Genomic DNA, 19893 nt, shown 5'->3' with positions numbered 1-19893 from the left:
GGACTGTAACACATATGGTCCTGATGGATATTTCAAGTGTCAGAGAGAATTTGCACTCGTTACTTTAGAATCAGAATCTCTGAGTGGAAAGAGACCCTAAGCCGTTTAGTCCAGCCCAGTTTCAGAGAAAACAAACAAAGCCAGGAAAATGTAGTAGAACAGGTCACAATCAGCTGTGAATAAATGAAATCAAATATATTTACCAATTTTTTTTCTCTAAAATTTTTTGGAAAATGTTGACATTTTCCAGGGCTTAAAGGTTAACAATGAATTTAACCGCACTGTTTGATGTCGTCAATGGGTAGTAATTAAAAAAAAAATAAAGTCCTTTCAACTCTATTTTTTATTACTTTTAGAAGGAAACATTTAAAGCACAAAGACAATGACTGCTTATAAATAACATTCTCAAACATTGTGTTTATTCTTTCATTCTTTGTTGTACTATTAATATACCTTTCTACTAAAAGAAAAAAATCTAAAATATTCTTTGCGAAACAACTTCATTTTACAATACCCATTTAGATCACTTTTTTTTTTTTTTAGAAAGACAGAGTACAGGAGGAAATGGTTTTAAAAGGCATGTCAACAGTGATTTTTCTCTTTCATGAAATATCTGCTCAAAATGAAAATATATTGAAGAGAAGCAATTGTCAGTCAATTAATTGCAAGAATATCAATTCACAATGCTAAAATAAGAATATTAATAAAATGCAATTATTTTGCCATCATGTCCGTATATGGCACACATATGTGCCCTGTAAACATACCTATATGTATACATTAGGCATATCTTTAACCCTACTTGTCTTAACTTCTCTTTGATAGAAACAGTGTGTGTTATAAAATCTATGTTTTAAAATGCTGAGACCAATTAATTGGTTAATTTTAGTTAGCAATGGATTTTCTTTTAAAGGGGTATCATATAATTAAAAAATAAAAGCAAATAAATTTGGGGGGGGAACATAGCCTTAAAAATTGCATTTGGGGAGAAAGAAGGAAAAAAGGAGGAAGGAGGGAGGGAAGGAAGGAAGGAAGGAAGGAAATGACCCCAACACACAATCTGATTAATATCAAGTATAACACGTATATAAAGGCAAAAAGTTGAAGTGCTAATATAGCCACACTCACCCTCTCTCGGCTACTGCTGGGACTGGATAATTTGGATAGTAGTGGAAGAGACCAATGTACTCTCTAAAATTTTTAGTACAAGCAATTAATTTGATATGAAGCTTTAGATACTGTAGAAGAGTTGGCTTTATGAAGAAGAGAAAAATCTAACCGCCTTTTTAAGGAGATATGATTGATACATTCTAAAGGATGAATTCCTTTGGATGCTTTGGGTTCTATGGGCATAGAAGCCAGTAAAAATTAACTATAACTCAATATAAAACATAAATTAGTGAACTTCATATCTTAAAAGATATTCGACTTACATTACAAATTGCATTTTTCAATTGGATTTATTTCTCCGATTCAGTTCAGGTCCACGCAGAACTTCAGGTGTGCATTGATTTTTCTTAAATTTCACTGAAAGGTGAAGGGATACATGTGCTCCTGGTGCATGTCTGTGTGAGAGCTGGGGGGATGCTTGGGATGTTGCCACCTCTCTGCTTTGAGTACTGATTCACATATTCTGTATAGTTAAACACTTCCATAGGTTAAGAGATGTTTGAAATCCTCTGTGAGTCACAGAGAGGGCACTAGATGTCAAGATTGAGACCTTTCTTCTATCAGGGGAAAATATAAAGATGAATTGTTTTGGGGGGCTGAGTTAGAGAGCACCCAAGCTCAGTGATATCTTAGAGAAGGTTTGCTTCAGAAGGTTGGTACCTGCCCAGGAGGACAAGAAAAAGTTTTCATACAGCTACAATATTTAGTTAAGGAGTTCCCCTGTGCCAGCTGGTATATATGGTCTGTTCTTCTTCACTGTGAGGGTTAGAACATGATAAAGTGAAAAAGACGGTCAAGTCCTCAGGAATTTAGGATCAGTCAGTCTCACAATAATCTCCTTGTGTGTTATCAGTGGCTCCACATTTGGCTTTTCAAAATTCTAGGAGTTTAGAAGATCTTCGGGCAAGGGAATTAAACAAGCAAACAAATAAACAAACAAAAAGAAACTTTTGAACAGATCCTAGAGCACTGTATACTACCATAAAGAAGTTTTAAACTGGAATATAGACAATTTTACCCCTTACATAGATAGAATGAGTAGTCAACAAAAAACTTTTTTTAAAAATGGCAGATTTCCAGGTAACAAACTTGTAGAAAAGAATCATACAACAAGGTTACTTTATCCAATGAGAATGCTCACCTGATAGCCTAAGAAGAGCATAAGAGCAACTCACCTGGTAGTCTATAGTCCTCTAACCAACTTGTCTTTTACCACGATACTCCTAGGAAAGAAGGTAATTCTTAAAAGGAATGCGTCCTTAAAAGGAAATCTGGCAAACCATTAGGCCTTTCAAATAGCAGGCTGAACTTCCTCTCCCTAACCAGCAGTATTTTCTTCAGGGGACCACCTGGGACAGGTCTATTACATGCACAAACCTCCTCTCCCCCCTTTAAAAAACTCTTGGGGATTGACAAATTTCCAAAAGCCTATTAGACAGGAGCCCAGAGGAAATTTATCACAGTAAAACTACTCTGTATGATACCATAATGGTGCAGACATGTCATTATATGTTTGTCCAAGCCCATAGACTGTTCAATACCAAGAGTGAACTGTAAGACTAACTGTGGACTTTGGGTGATTTTGATGTGTCAACGTAGGTTCATCAATTGTAACAATGTCCCACTCTGATGAGGGAAGTTGATAACGGGAGGCCGTGAATGCATGGGAGCAGGGGATTTATGAGAAATCTCTGTACCTTCCCCATAATTTTGCTGTGAACCTAAAACTACTCTAGAAAAACAAAGGGTTGGACTTCCCTGGTGGCACAGTGGTTGAGAGTCTGCCTGCCGATGCAGGGGACACGGGTTCGTGCCCCGGTCCACGAAGATCCCACATGCCGCGTAGCGGCTGGGCCCGTGAGCCATGGCCGCTGAGCCTGTGTGTCCGGAGCCTGTGCTCTGCACTGGGAGAAGCCACAACAGTGAGAGGCCCACGTACCAAAAAAAAAAAAAAAAAAAAAAGAAAAACAAAGGATTAAAAAAATAAAAACATTAGAAGGGTGATTCACGTGAGTTATCTTGGCCTTCACTCAACCAACAAAGGCCATTATAAAGAGAATATTATTATTAGTCCTTAATAATGGAGATAACTAATCAACATCTAAACTAAGAACAATTTAGAATCTCTGACATGAGGAAGCAGATGATTCAGATTTAACAATACGAGGCACAAAGTAAAAATGAATTGTTTTGCTTGGTTTGAAGGTAACTGCTTAGATGTTAGAAAGGGCAAATCAGTACCTTTCATTTTTTGTTCATCTTGTATATGGGCTGGACCATTGCCAGAAATCTGAATTCTTGGGAGAGCCACTTAAATCTTCGAATAAATTGAGTCGATATTCTAACTTACTCTGATGGTTAAAATTTAAAATCAGTTTACTACAGTTGAGTTGATCTTAAAAAAAATATCAACCTTTGGGAAGCACGAGGTAGAAGGAAGTCTAGATTAATGGAATTTACAGTTCAGTCATGGTGAATTTAAAAAATATTTTCCTTTCCATAATTCCTTTATGTTCTAAAGGAGGTAACATTTATAAAATCTGCATTAAAGTCGTGTCGAGGGCACTCTGGTGATCACAACAATGAGGTTTATTTTTGTCGACATGTCAGAGGGAAACATTAATGGCTGTTTGTCAACTGTGAACTTCATACGACACTGTCCAAGGATAGACAATGGGTGTCACCCTGTTAGAGAATCCTAACAAAAAAGCCATGTTCAAGGAATATGAAATTGGCCAGCCTTTCAAACAGAGATGTGCTTAGGACTTCACTGATGTGATGATAGGTGTTTTCGGTTACAACAGACAGGGCTGATGTGAAACACAATCCTTTCCGGCTAATCCCATTTTAGAAACATGCGGGCGTGCTCAGTTGCCAGGGCATGGAGCACACATGTGAATGAATCCAGCTAAAGCATTAGAAATTATTGACATACAAGATCAAAATAAATAGGAGAAATTGAGCTGTTCTTTACACCTAGAATGTAAATCGCTGAAAAGTTTTGAAACATAAAGGTTTTTACTTTAGCACCATGAAGTGTGATGAAATCCCATTTCTATCACTGTGGCAGAACTGTACGCAGCTAGGAAGCTAGAGTGACAAGTTTGAGGCTTTGATGTTAGATTTCGGCTTCAAAAATAGAAGCTATGTTGTAATTTTAGAACAATGGGATACATAGAGCAAATACAACTGGTAAAACATCTCTTCTTTGCTTTTCTTCTTAGGCGGATTTTCCTGAATTGGAGGCAGTGGTTGTGGGGTTGCTTTTTGGTAGAGGAAATCCAAGTCCTAATCCTTTTGGCCTCTGCATGGCTTGAATCGGCTCAGCGATCCCCTTGCCATCTCGTCCGAGACCTGACCCAGGTGTCCAGCCCATATTCTGGAGCATTCGATTTCCAATGTTGTTTTCTAGGATTGGCTGGGCATTTTCTCCTACAAATCCTGAAATTAGAAAATGAAAAAAAAAAAAAAAACAAACCAAACCACTGTTATTTATGAACACAAGTGAAGAGCCTCTTAGGCTAAGAAAACCACATTTTCCTAAGTTTTTCTTTCAACCAGGTTGTTGATTCACCTTTGGATAAGGAGCTTGCTGTAGCAGAGGGATCAGTGAAAAAAGGGCCTTGGTTAGTTTCAGCTCTACCACTTAGTAGCTGATTAAGTTATTTAAACTCTTTGGGCTTCTGACTTCTCATCTGTAAAACAGGCATAACACAAAGCCATCAAAACTCAACTACCAGGTCATATCTTGTGGTTACTCTTCCTTGACAATTAAAGAAGTGATCATCAAGCAACTAACATTAGAGACTGTGTAGGAAGAAAAGGAGTGAAAGTATTGTAAAACCACCTTTTAGTGAGAACATATTCAGTACAGTCTCCTGTAATGGGGCTTCCCCAAAAGTCTGTTGTAGAACTTTGAAGGATATAGTATTTGCCCACCATTCCGTCCTGAGGGCTCCAGGGATAAAGACCTTTCCAAAGATCTGCAGGATGCCTGTGGTATACCAGCTCAGTCCTGGGTCCAGCATGTTTCTGCCCTGAAATGTGGGCTATGTTTTCCTAGACAGTCTGAGGGTTGAAATGAGCAGTTGTTGACAAAATCACTCACTACTCTCCAAGGCTTGTGAGTCAGATGTCTCTTTGGTACCAACCCACGAGCTCCCTGCACCCCTTTCCCATCCTCGTCCATCTTTCTTCCCTGATTTGGGATTATGACAGCACCTTCTACCCCACCTCACCCCCCCAAAATTGGGATTCTCTGTCCTACTTCTCTAAGATTGTGTTTAGCATGGTGATACAAGGCACAGAAGGCTCCTTAAGCATCAGTAACAAAAAATATTATCTATGGGACCGCAGCATAGAGTTCTATTTCTTGACCTGGGTGGTGGCTACACTAATGGCCAAATTATTATTGTGTTTTAAAACTGTATCTACACATTTCGATGTATTCTCTGGTATATGTATCTCACAGTAAAAAAATAAAATAATAATAAAGAAAAGAAATGTCAGGGTTGAACTAACAGTATATTTAATCTGGTAATTTGTATCTGGCTTTCTGGGGAATAGTGAGTGGGTTGTTCCTTGTGATTCTAACTTACAGAAGGAAATTGCAAATAGAGATGAGTTTTATAACCGAAACTGATGTGTTTTATAACTGAAACTATAGAGTAATCATCAGTTGATTTTTGCAAGACCTTTACCAAACATTTTGATATTCTCAATCTTCAGTACATTTTCTGACTGAGAATAGAATACACTGTTGCCATTTGCTGACTTCATTACAGGGAGTGAGAACTGGGTTACCACAATAATGAGTTGGTTTTGGATTTGTCACATTGGTTCTTAGCTCATTGAAACAAGTATCTTAACATGTAATAGAAAAAACCGGGCTTCCCTGGTGGCGCAGTGGTTAAGAATCTGCCTGCCAGTGCAAGGGGCACAGGTTTGAGCCCTGGTCCGGGAAGATCCCACATGCCGCGGAGCAACTAAGCCCATGCGCCACAACTACTGAGCCTGCGCTCTAGACCCCGCAAGCCACAACTACTGAGCCAGCGTGCCACAACTACTGAAGCCTGTGCACCTAGAGCCCATGCTCTGCAACAAGAGAAGCCACAACAATGAGAAGCCCGTGCACCGCAACGAAGAGTAGCTCCCGCTTGCCGCAACTAGAGAAAGCCCGCATGCAGCAACGAAGACCCAACGCAGCCAAAAAACAAACAAGTAAATAAGTAAATTTATAAAAAAAAAAAAAGAAAAAAAAAAGAGAGAAAAAACCTTCAACTGCAAACAGCTTGAATGGCCAAAGAAAAATTCTGGACTAAAGTTATTTACTGCTTGACAAAGGCAAAATATACATACACAGAGATTTTACATATATATTTAAACTACATAAAAATATACATATAAATACATATAAAATATAAAAAATGCAACTCTTAATTACCAAAAAAACAAAGAGAAGCATTTTGTCAGAACTCTTGTTTAATATAATAACAAAAAGGCAATAAAGTTTTTTTTAAAGTTTTTACTTTGAAATTATGATAATGGTGACAACAAAGACAGACCACCAAGGCATCTGTTTTCCAAACAGCTGCTGCTCAGGTGTGTCAGGTTAAATGGTGTACTAACATTTTGTCTTATATCCCTAATTTTTTTGTGATCTCCATGAATTAATTTAATTCCATCTATAATCTAAGATCAGATCAGAGGGCTAATGCTGCTTTAGGTTACACATCTATTTAATCATATTTTCAATACAAGAGCTTTCAAAGGTTCCGGTTTAAAATTTAATATTTAAGAAAAAATATGAGGTCAATTTAAAACATCTCTGCACAAATTGCTAAATTGTGGTCAATTCTCAGTTCTGAAGTGAATAGTAAATAACTGATTCACTCTTGTAATTTTAAAATGTTGGTGTTTCAAGCATGGTGGCCTAGCAGTGGCCACCCTATTCCTCCCATGCTTTTTTGTCTATATTTTTAATTGAAGTATAGTTGATTTACAAGGTTGTGTTAGTTTCTGGTGTACAGCAAAGTGATTCAGTAATACATACATATATATACATATATGTATACATATATATATATATTTTAAATATTCTTTTCCATTATGGTTTATTACAGGATATTGAATATAGTTCCCTGCACTATACAGTAGGACCTTGTTTATCTATTTTATAAATAGTTGTGTGTATCTGCTAATCCAAAATTCCTATTTTATCCCCCCCCCCATCCCATTTCCCCTTTGGTAACCATAAGTTCATGCTTGGTTTTTATACAGGCAGAAAAGAATCCATTCTCTCTCTTTTTAATGCTGGTTTCATTTCTCTTTGTAACAAAAAATAAAATAAAGCATTATATTTACAGTAAAAGAAAAGAATATTTAATTTCTCAAATGTTAAATCTTTCCACACTGAAACAAAGATCCCAGAAACAAACAAAAACAATGGCTTTTCTATACAACTTGAAAAAAAATGACAACAGATACTTCACTTTTCACGGGAAATGATTCTAGAGTGAGATCTACTATTGGTCGCTCATCCTTCTTTTATGAGATTAAGACATGGGAGTGGAACAGCTCAGTCTCAGCACAGCATCCTACAACCATCATTTCCTTTTCTTTTGTTCCTAGCAGTGCGAAATCCTTTAAGCCCTTTCCTGGGAGGCTCTCCTGCTCGCGCAATTTTAGCAACACAGAGCCTCCTAACCCTTCTGCAAGTCCTGCTCCCAGCCCCCTTTCTGCTGGATCTCTTATATCTATTACAGCTGAGTCGGTCCTTTCCCCTCAAATCTTCCAAAGTGTATTGTGGATGGTAGTTCACTGGTGTAATTGGCTCAAGAGATGAAAATCTTGTATCGGTCTCTCTTAGCTGCTAATATATCTAGCTGACTGCAAGCCTAATTGGCACCTTGTTTAGTCATTTGGCTCCTAAAGTGTTGTATTGATGTTGGATAAACAGCCAGTGGAAGGGGAGGTGACACATGCTGCTTCCCACATAACAGCTAGTGCATTGCTTCATTCCCGACCCTGTATTCAGAAGGCTTTTAATGGTTTATGTTCATTCTTTCTTCCCATCCATCCTCTTTCCCCATTACTTTACTAGCCAGCTGAAGGGCAGGATTATTGTTATTATTATATGTGACGTTATTAGAATTGCAATTTATAATACTGTCTTCTGTTCCCAGTCACTAATTTAGGGACATGGGTTTTTGATTGCTGTTAAGAAAAGAAACAGCATTGAGCACAGTTTGGGATGTGAGAAAGTGGTAGGTGTTACTACTTTTTGTCAAATGTTTTAATTATTTCTTAATATAGAAAAGCCTAATTCAGACCATCCTACATTTAACTGCAATATTTCAGACATTTTTCATGGGAATTTTGTTAAATAAAATCAGTTCAAATAGATAACTGCTTAAAATACAAGCCACTTTTTATTTTTTTATTTTTTTATTTATTTTTTTTTGAAAAGAACAAAGAGTTTTATTTGGGGTCTTAGGAATTGCAGTTTGGGAGACAGATTCAGGTAAAACTAAAAGAGTGTTCTGGGGAAGAGAAAGAGTCAGGGGCTTATAAAGGCAAAAGCTACAAGGTTGTTAATGTTGTCTAGTAAGAATTTTGACTGGCTCTGGTGCAAAAAAGAAATATTTGTCCTTGAGAGATAGGCTGTCATGAGTGATTTAGGGCAAGGGTCTGATGAGTATCTTGAGTTTCTGGAACATTGTGCAGAGGTTCTGGATGCCTCTGTTAAGACAATAAGTGGTCAAAAGTTCAAATTCCATTCTGCTGAGATGTACTGCAATATTTCAGACATTTTTCATGGGAATTTTGTTAAATAAAATCAGTTCAAATAGATAACTGCCTAAAATACAAGCCACTTTTTAGAAAATGAAATGTAAAACTAGTTTCTTGGGTTTTTTTTTAATTTAATTAATTAATTAATTGATTAATTAGTTGGCTGCGTTGGGTCTTCCTTGCTGCGGGTGGGCTTTCTCTAGTCGCAGTGAGCGGGGGTTACTCTTCATTGTGGTGTGTGGGCTACTCATTGCGGTGGCTTCTCTTGTTGCAAAACACGGGCTCTAGGAGAGTGGGCTTCAGTAGCTGTGGCACGTGGGCTCAGTAGCTGTGGAGCACGGGCTTAGTTGCTCCGCGGCATGTGGGATCTTCCTGGACCAGGGCTCGAATCCATGTTCCCTGCATCAGCAGGCAGATTCTTAACCACTGCGCCACCAGGGAAGCCGGTTGTTTTTTTTTTTTTTCTTAAATGATGAAAACTTTGCATAGTAGGGAGTGAAAAACATGGTCAGTATTGACATGTCTGGAGAAGGGAGTGTTTTGTTTTGTTTTGTTTTTTTTTTTTGCGGTACGCAGGCCTCTCACTGTTGTGGCCTCTCCCGTTGCGGAGCACAGGCTCCGGACGCGCAGGCTCAGCGGCCATGGCTCACGGGCCCAGCCTCTCCGCGGCATGTGGGATCTTCCTGGACCGAGGCACGAACCCCTGTCCCCTGCATTGGCAGACGGACTCTCAACCACTGCGCCACCAGGGAAGCCCGGGGAGTGTTTTTATTAATAGATGTTTTGGTTATACAGAAACATTTTTTATGGAATGATTGTATATCAAAGAATTGTGTTTTCAGAGAACTAAAGAAATCTTAAAATAAAACTGTATTGTTCTGAAGGCACACAGGTATGTTTGTTGCTATAATCTGATCAGGACCATTTATGGTCTACCTACTACGTACTTGGCATGTGATTTAATTGCTAAGCATGTGACGTTCGTTATGTCCATTCCTCATGACAGTTGTGCAGGGGGGAATTATAATGGGCCTCAGAGAGATGAAGTACTTGACCGTTACCATATCCTAAGCTAAGATTCAAACTTTGGTTAAGCTTACTCTTAAAGCCTACATACTTGCCATTACCTACACTGCCTCCCTATGAGAATTAATGGCAAATAAACAATTTTAGTGGAGATGATGCTCCAAACCATTAAAAAAAATAATTGGGTTACATATTAATTGCAATATTAACTTCTCTCAATTTGCATTTGGACAGTATTCAGCATAGTACACACAGTGACATACTTGGATAACTTAAAATATAATGGTGCAGCTCTTAGAGATTACCAGTGCTTCTGTAGCCATCATTTCTTTTGATCTTCTGTAGCAACCTGAAAGGTTATTATTGACTCCACTTACAGAAGAAACAGGTTTAAAGAGGAAATGCACCTGCCCAAAGTCAACTAGTCAGAAAGTGACCCAGTTAGAACTTGAATTTAGGACATCTGAGTCTTAATGTTACCCTTATCAATGTTACTGAACATTGATCTTAAAATATTCTATCACCATTAGTTTCTATTATGTCATTTCTTCTGCCACATTTCCCCAAATGACTGAGATTTTAATATATCCATAAATTTCAAACTCCTGGAAAAAAACTGCTAAACTAGCATAGCAAGTCTGTTTGAAGAGTGTTTCAACTTTCCTGAAGTACCTCAAAATTCCCTTTGTTTGTTATTAACCCAGCTACTCTAGCTTTCGTTGGCTGATATTTAAATGACAATTTATGTTTTAGTTGTATTTATTGTAAACAGCATATACTGAATTTTGTTCTTTTATTCATTATGATAATCCTTGAATTTAATTGATGCATTTATTCCATTTACATTTATTGTGATTACAGATATATTTGGATTATTTTTACACTATTACTTAATGCTATTTACCTTGCTTTTTCTATACATTTTTGTTTCCTCCTTTCTGGCATCTACTGCTTGCTTATACAGCTTGAAAATTCCATATTATATTTCTATACTTCTAATGATTACTTTTAAACGTTAACATGCATACCTGACTTATTATTCCCTCACATTTTACATATTATTGTTGTCCAGAGTTTTAGCTCCATCTTACTTTTATACACCCAGATTAATCCTTTTTATGGTCATTGTCACCATCATCATTATTACTTTTATATATTCAATGTAAGTTTAGCTTTATGCATGTTTAACAATTTCTTTGCTCCCAACTCCTTCTTGATTTTTATTCTTTTTCCTTTTTTCATGGATTCCATTTTCTTCTACATGAGTTATTAAATTTAGTAATGATGGGTCTTTACCTGAAAATGTCTTAATTTCATCCTCACTCTTGGGAAATAATTTAACTGGACAGAAAACTCTATGATGATTCGGTTATTTCATCTCACACTTTGAAAATATTCTCTAATTTTCTGGATTGCACCGTTCTTTTTAAGTTTGTTGCCAGTGTAATTTCATTCCTACGTAGGTTATATCTTATCTCCTTGGTTGCCCTTAAGTTCTTCTCTTTGTCTTTGGTGTTCTAAAGTTTTATTACAGTGTGTCTAGGTATGACTTTATTTATATTTACAACTTCTCAATAGACTTGTACTTTTTGAACATGAAGATTCAAGTTTTCTTCATTTTTAAAAATTGTGCTATTTTCATTGAATTCTTTCAGCATTCTCCTGGAATAGTGCACTTCCCTATCTTTCTACTTTTTCTGGAAGTTCTATTGTATTAGACATATATTGAACTGCATGCTCCTTCAAGTACTCTGGCTATTCTTTTATATTTTCCATATTTTTATCCCTCTGTGCTTCTTTTAGGTAGTTTCTTCAGATCGCTCTTAAAACTCACTGTTTTTTTTTTTTTCAGCTGTATCTAATGTGCTGTTCAACCCATCCAGTGAGTTTATAATTCTCAAGATATTTTCATAATAAATAAAATAATCTCAAATTTCTACTTGGTTCTTTATCACGTGTCTTTTCTTTTTTCAGTTATTCCCCTTCGTTTTGAATGTTTTAATAATGAATTCTTTTAGTTTTGGTTTGTGAGGTCATCTTCAGTAGGTTTGCATTTGTGGTGGTTCTTGAGACTTGGGGTTGAAGGTGTGTACCTCTAGAGTGGTTTTGCACTTGCATCAAAGACCAGTTTTTATGCTAATTTTTGGCTTGGTGTCATTTTAAACTAGAAACTCATATGTGAAGGTAGCCTCTTGGTTACAAATCTTCAGAGAGTTTTCTACTTGGAGCCTAGGTGGAAACCAGATTCTTAATTTTCCTGTGCTTGTGGGTGAGTTTTGTTTCTAGTCTGCCCTGTTCTGAGGATAGAGCTTGTCAGACATTCTGGCTTGATAAGGAGCCTTACACCAGCTCCCCGGCTTGCCTCTCTTTCCACGAGGGCACTAACCAACAAGCCTCAAGGCTTCCGAGGCTGGCATAGGCATGGGGGTGCTTGGGACCATTTCTCTCTTTCTTTCCTGCAGTCTCAGCTATGCATCTAAAGGAGATGGTTTCACATATTATTCAGCATGTCCAGGTATTCTGTGGTTTGAGCACTTTCTCATTATTTAGTCTTTCATATTGTCAGGAACAGCAATTATTTTCTATCTAACATGCGTGCTTACCTTCTTAAGTGTTTCTTGTATCATATGACAATGGAGGGCTGTCTAAGACTCTGCTGAGACACATGACTGAAAGGTGGTTCATATATCCAAGAGGGAGAGAGTTACATACTTCCTAGGCTTTTGCAATATGTTTAGATATAGTTAGGGTTCAAAATGAATAACAATAATCCCCCCCCCCCAAGTAAAGTCTGCCTGTTTTAAAATCCTGGAAGAGATAAGATAATCTACAGTGGTCATACAGATCCAGTGATAAAATTAAAAAAAAAAATAGGGGACTACCCTGGTGGCACAGCAGTTAAGAATCTACCTGCCAATGCAGGGGACACTGGTTTGATTCCTGGTCTGGGAAGATCTCACATGCTGCGGAGCAACAAAGCCCGTGCGCCACAACTACAGAGACTGTGCTCGAGAGCCCGCGAGCCACAACTACTGAGCCCATGCACCACAACTACTGAAGCCCATGTGCCTAGAGCCTGTGCTCTACAACAAGAGAAGCCACCGCAATGAGAAGCCTGTGCACCACAACAAAGAGTAGCTCCCCTCGCCCCAACTAGAGAAAGCACGCGTGCAGCAACGAAGAGCCAGCACGGCCGGAAAAGAGAAAAAAAAAAAAAGAGGTTAACGTGGTAAATTTAAAATATATAATTATTGATAAGATAAATTTGGACAACGGAGGAGACACAGCACCTTGAAAAGGAGCTTGGTTACATCAAACATTTCCTGATTATGTTCAGTATGACTTAAAAGCACTCCTTTTAAAAACCTTCACCCATTACGATTTACAATCTGCCTTTATTGCCTTCAATCTTCATAAAGATTATTTTATTATTGAAATATCAGTAGGATGCAGAGGAGAAGTCACAGAAAGCTGTGATGTAACCCCTTGCTAAGAACTTGCATGTCCACAAAGACACAGTTTTGCTGGAGCAATATCTACACTGAGATATCGAACTTCTAATTTAAAATGTAGAGAAGAAAGTCTACTACTTATGATGAATACTTTCCCTATGATAATATTTCAATAGAAAGCAAAATAGTAACAGCAAATGCTAATTATGGATAACAATGAATTTAGTAATACATAGTGGACAAAACATTTTTTAAAAAATGTGGTAGCCACAATATCTCAATAAACATACTTAAGTCTTTTTAGTATCAAATCCTCAGTAAGCTATGACTTCTACCAAAAACCCAAGACCATAACCAACATTGCTGACGGCCTTTTAAAAACGTGTTAATAATATTCCTAGTTTGCTCACTGCTTTTCTTCACCTTTACAGATGACAGGTTTCAAACTATAAAATGCATTCTGCTGGCAAACCTTGCTTCAACAGTTCTCAGTTTTATAATAATAAATCTACATTCTTTGCTACTGAGACATCCACTGTCTTTTGGTATGTGACTTTGAATGAGGCAGAGAACAAGCCATACATTTAAAAATCAATACCTAACCTCATCAATATTCATTTTACTTTGTCAATACAAAATACGAAGGTGAAAGAGCAGTAAATAAGCTAAAGCACTGAAATAAATTCGGTGTTCCTGTCACAATTAATAAATGTTCAACCGATAACACTACTGGCTAGTCTATAGCCTTACTTAAATTATGCTTCAGTGTTATTGTTACAACAGGGTGAGTAAAATTTTCAATACACTAGCAGGTAAAGATCAGATTTTGGGTTATTAATTTCATAGGGAACTTTAAATCTTTAAAAATATTATTTATTATGGATAGAGTATATAACTGTTTAGCATCTTAAATTGTTGTATAAACACAGTTTGGGATTATAAAGTGCCTAATTATAGTTTTCTGATAAACGTTTGCTAAATCTTTTCTAAATCTGCTATTTGATGACATAATATTTCATATATAAATCAGAGGGGATCATCCAACAATATTCAGACTGTCAGCCTTTTAACTCTCATTCCTGATTTCAAATCAGAAAGTGTTACCTTCTCCTGTCTTTTTCCAGCTTAGACTGAATGTTGACTAAAGGTAGAAGGAACTGTGAAAACACATCTCAATTCAGTGTGTTTTCTGGGAGGTCTATAAGGGCCTATAAAATGGCAAAATAACTCTACATGTTAACTCAACTTTGGAAGCTTATAAAGATAAGATTCTTTGTTATGTGATTAACTATATTCCAGAATTTGAAAACTATACTTTTTGGAGACAAGATGATTTAGGATTCATAATCTTATTATCAAAGTGCATTTATGCAAAAGCATTTCTTACTTGAATTTGGAGAATAATCTTCACCTTAGAGTTGATTCATTTGTATTGGAAGATATTCTTTTTAAAACTAAGGATTTTTAAGTAACCTGATTCTCTTCCTCTTTGAGGGGAACGGTTATGCATGGATTGTAAAAATGCATTGAAAATGAGTAACCTAATTCTCTAACTCCAATACTATTGGATTAATTACAAAAATGCATTAAATTTCTGAGTTATGTTCTTTTAGGTAAATAATCTAGTAATAGAATCAAAATCTTGAGTCTTAATAGAATCACTAAAGTTTTGAAATACAACACTTGGAATATGCTGGTGTAAGCTTATGAATGTTTTAGGCTAAAGTTTAATGTTTATACCCATACACTGTAGAAATGATTTCCTCTGATGCTACTGAGTTGTAACATCAAAATCACCCTGTAGAAATAATCACATTATGCTCTCCCCAACCATTATGCATTTTCCTTCTCACTTCACATATGTTCAGAGTGTTAGGACCTGACCCTGATATCCTCTCTTCCTTATTGCTGGCTCTGAGGTGCTTCAGTCACATTCCTAAGATTGTTCTTGTACTATTTCTGCCACCAGTGTTTGAATCATTGAAAGGTAAGAGAATTCAGGGGACCATTCAACTGGAATGGGAATATTAAAGAATCCTATACCTGCCTTATGAAAGATTTGAGGAACTCATGACATGTATTTGATCTAAAAGTGGCTATATGTTCCTGTATAAAGAGATATATTAGAAGTGTTGTAATGAAAGTTCTGTATTTCTATACAGCAAATTTAGATAAATCTTTTATGGCACTTAAGATACATAATAGTCTATATAAATATAAATAATTATATAATAGTCTATTTATATATAAATCAAGATATATATATATAATTGCATAAGACACATGGAATAAGACAGTCTTTATATATATATTCTTACAGAAAGGCCATATGTATGCTATGAAAAGATCATGAGTTTAGGAGTCATGCAGACATTGGCTTGAATCCTCCCTTTGCCCTTCAATCATTCTGCCTTCTTAGGTAGCTAAGAAGACCCTAACACATGTCTGAATCTTCATTTTATGGTGTAAAGTGAATGATAATAACACCTAAGTCATCAAGTTGTTGCAAAGATAAAATAAGGTTTTGGTACATAGTAGGCACCCAGTAAGTAGTAAATATTATTCTACATGAACACAAACACATTCTGCACACCGGTATTTCCTACTTCCAAATTCTGAAAATTCAACAAAGTTAGAGGATGAAGATCAGATATCACACTTGTAACTATACTTATAACTACAGTTCATAATTTAGCCCTTTATGTGGATGGAACAACTGTATGTGAGTGCTCCAATTTTAAGTTATTCTTTAATTTTTTAGTGCTGAACTATGGGATAGGTCTACTGAATACAGAATTTAAGCTTCACCTCTTTTACTTCCTTTGAAATCATCATGTCAAGATATCTGTCTATTCATATCTGTTATCTATATCTATATTTTCCCCTTCTCACTGCTTACTCTCCTGTTGAATCTGAATCTTATTTTCATATTCTATAATTAATCTTGGAAAACATAACTCTTCCTATAAAAGAATTCCTAAATGAAGCTGAGACAGTTTATAAATATGAATGGTTAAGGACCCCAAGCAATAGGCCACTACTATAATAACTTTGTAATTGATCAAGGATCTACATGGAAAGCATTTTCTCAGTCAGTTTGCTGAATTACAAACCCATACAGTTAATTGTTGTTTGTTCCTGTGCACGTGTCCACATTTAAGGCCTAGTAGGCTCCTTTATCACAGGTTTTTATCTCTGCTTCCTGCACCACTGCTCTTGCACGAGATCTTTTTTTTTCTATTTAACATCTTTATTGGAGTATAATTGCTTAACAATGTTGTGTTAGTTTCTGCTGTATAACAAAGTGAATCAGTTATACATATACATATATCCCCATATCCCCTCCCTCTTGCGTCTCCCTCCCAACCTCCTTATCCCACCCCTCTAGGTGGTCACAAAGCACCGAGCTGATCTCCCTGTGCTATGCGGCTGCTTCCCACTAGCCGTCTATTTTACATTTGGTAGTATATATATGTCCATGCCACCCTCTCACTTCGTCCCAGCTTACCCTTCCCCCTCCCCGTGTCCTGAAGTCCATTCTCTACATCTGCATCTTTATTCCTGTCCTGCCCCTAGGTTCTTCAGAACCATTTTTGTTTTTTTAGATTCCATATGTATGTGTTAGCAGACGGTATTTGTTTTTCTCTTTCTGACTTACTTCACTCTGTATGAAAGACTCTAGGTCCATCCATCTCACTAGAAATAACTCAATTTCGTTTCTTTCTATGGCTGAGTAATATTCCATTGTATATATGTGCCACATCTTCTTTATCCATTCATCTGTCGATGGACACTTAGGTTGCTTCCATGGCCTGGTTATCGTAAATAGAGCTGCAATGAACACTGTGCTACATGACTCTTTTTGAATTATGGTTTTCTCAGGGTATATTGCATGAGATCTTGCAATACATATTAATCTTATTCTTATCCTTCCCTACCAAGCTCAGGTCTTTGCCTTTCCGGGAAGGCTTCTGGTCCCCTTTGGTCCAGTGACTTCTCTCAGCTCAAAACTTTTGGTTCTCCCTATACCACACTCATTAAAATGACATGGTGTTTGAGGTGGAAATGATGAGAGATTTTTTATTCTAATGCTAACTTGTCTAAGTAAGGAAAGACGAAATCAAAGATCTCTGGAGAGCTGGGTGTAGAAACCAGACTGCCACACTCATGACCAGGCTGGCATCTACTACCACATGGGCCTTGTGTTTTGAGGCTGCTTCAATACTTGTGAATTCATTACTATTAATTTCCTCTGGGGTTATTTAGCTTTTCATCAATTTATGCCTTGTTTTCCCAATAAGTCTGTAACTTTCTTGAGGCCAAAGACACAGCTTTTGAAGTATCTGTATCCTGTAATACCTCACACAGTTTTGCAGGTGTGTAGGAAATACTTTAGTGATCAGCGGCCTGAAAAACCTACACAAGGAACACACAATACATCCTGACACCAAAGGCAAATGATTTGCTTTACTGGTTTCTTGTAACTGTGCTTCCTCAGTGCAAGTGATTAAGGGCTATCTGTATTTTACTCTTGATGATTTATGAACTTTATATGTGTGTTTTGCCCCAAGCCCTTTCTCTTTTACCTGCTGTAGTAGGTCCAGGCAAAGGTGCAGCTTTTCTTCTCCGTTTGATGTCTCCAGTGCATAGGGATCCTAAATGCATGCTTGTTTGCCTACAAGTAATTATCAGAAAAAACTATTAACAAAGGAGGGGAAAAATGACACATAAATACACAGCTTGTATAATCTGAACCTAAATCAAAACATTCTCAACAAAGATGGAGCAGCCTAGTAAAACCACCAATCTTGTTTATATCGAAACATAATTACGTTTGTTGACAAGCGTTCAGCAGCTAAATGCGCCATCATAAATTGTTACTGGAATGAATAATATAAAAGGAATGCTTTTTAATTTTCAAAACTGGCAATCTTTCTGGCTCAACATAAAATCAAGCACTGTTGCTTCTGACAGGAAAATAGCTAAGATTAATTATCTAAAGAGATCACAATATTGTTGCTAGGTTATCAATTGGTTACTAATGCTTTACTGTCAGAACAACGTTTATTACAGGAAAAGTATGATCAGTTTCTTTTAGGATATTATGTGGCAGTGAATTCTCTTAAAACATTTTAAATAGAAGGAAATAGTGATGTTCTTCCTTACAATTCACAGGATTAGAATTCTTTAGTTAATTATTTATTAGCTAGGTGAGGAAACAATTTGAATGCATTAATGCTGATATTGATACTAGAGAAGCTAACATGATATTGGATTACCTTTGTAAAGACATGATGTATAAGAACTAAGAAGCAGACCTTCTGCTACTCTTGGAACTACTCAGAATTAGACTGTTCTGTCTAACATGGACTCCTAAATTTACGAGTTTTGGAAAAATTAGAAATGGCTCAATTGGAAATCAAGACAAACTAATAAGATGGAAAAGATGGAAAAGTCTTCAAGATTTTCAAGCTGTAGAGGACGCTTATGTTCATGTCCTGGATTATAATCCCGGACATGGGGTTGAGATACTACCTGGGGATCATGAAGCAGAAATAAATAAAGCATGTTTACTAGAAAACATGACTTTTTAGTAATTCAGAGAGATATGTGGTAGTATACTGAAGTTTTATAGGGCCCAATTAGAAAACAACCAGATTATTAGAGAAAAATGTAAAAGGAAGAAACTAATTCAGGTAAAACTCAAAATATATACTTCCACACTTACACCCAGGTGTTTAAATATAATGAAAAATTGGAGTTGGGGAGTAAAATTACTTTAAATACAGATTCTATCTATAATGTACAAAGTAAAGTACAATCAATGAGCTGGCTAATCCAAGGGGTATATACAACCAAAGAAGCATACTGTGAAAATCTATCAATATAGGTAGAAGCAAACAGGTATTTATCTAGTTTTCTCTTCCCTTTGTACTGAGTGCATAATGATTCTCTTTTATAAATATTTATAATTATTAAAATATTTTAAAAAATTAGTTCATTCAATTAATGATTAACTTTGCAGAAATACATACACACACATGTCAAAATGTTTACTAGTATGTATAACTATAACATTTTTATTGGATTTTGAAGTGTGGTTTTGGCTCATAATACCAAGAAAAAATAAATGGCTACATTTATTTTATATATTATATATAATATATATTTATATATTTATTTTATAAATATATTTATATTTTATATTTATTTTTAAAGCTATATCAAAATTTAAAAAATTAAAAAGTCACATCCTTTTTTTTTTTTTTTTTCACGGTACGCGGGCCTCTCACTGTTGTGGCCTCTCCCGTTGCAGAGCACAGGCTCCGGACACGCAGGCTCAGCCGTCATGGCTCATGGGCCCAACCGCTCCACGGCACGTGGGACCTTCCCAGACCGGGGCACGAACCCATGTCCCATGCATCGGCAGGCGGACTCTCAACCACTGCGCCAC

The 19893-nt window shown here is 36.6% G+C and overlaps 1 protein-coding gene across 2 annotated transcripts in view; it reads right to left on the bottom strand.

The window, feature by feature from the left end:
* Positions 1-353: 353 nt before the first annotated feature.
* GPATCH2 (G-patch domain containing 2) overlaps positions 354-19893 on the bottom strand; it is a 168119-nt gene continuing 148579 nt past the window's right edge. The window contains exons 9-10 of one of the 2 annotated variants that reach the window (XM_082615482.1): positions 18026-18114; positions 354-4611 (exon numbers count right to left, since the gene is read on the bottom strand). In XM_082615482.1, coding sequence (XP_082471608.1) covers positions 4391-4611; positions 18026-18114 — 310 coding nt within the window. In that variant the 3' untranslated portion in view covers positions 354-4390. Of the gene's footprint in view, positions 4612-4635; positions 4866-18025; positions 18115-19893 lie in introns of those variants that run through there. The other variant, XM_082615485.1, reaches the window with a different exon arrangement.

Source organism: Mesoplodon mirus (genome assembly GCF_964341445.2).
Source record: "Mesoplodon mirus genome assembly, chromosome: 3".
Classification (NCBI taxonomy): Eukaryota; Metazoa; Chordata; class Mammalia; order Artiodactyla; family Ziphiidae; genus Mesoplodon; species Mesoplodon mirus.
Note: the sequence above shows the minus strand (reverse complement) of the source record. Positions and strands in the feature narration are given on the sequence as shown.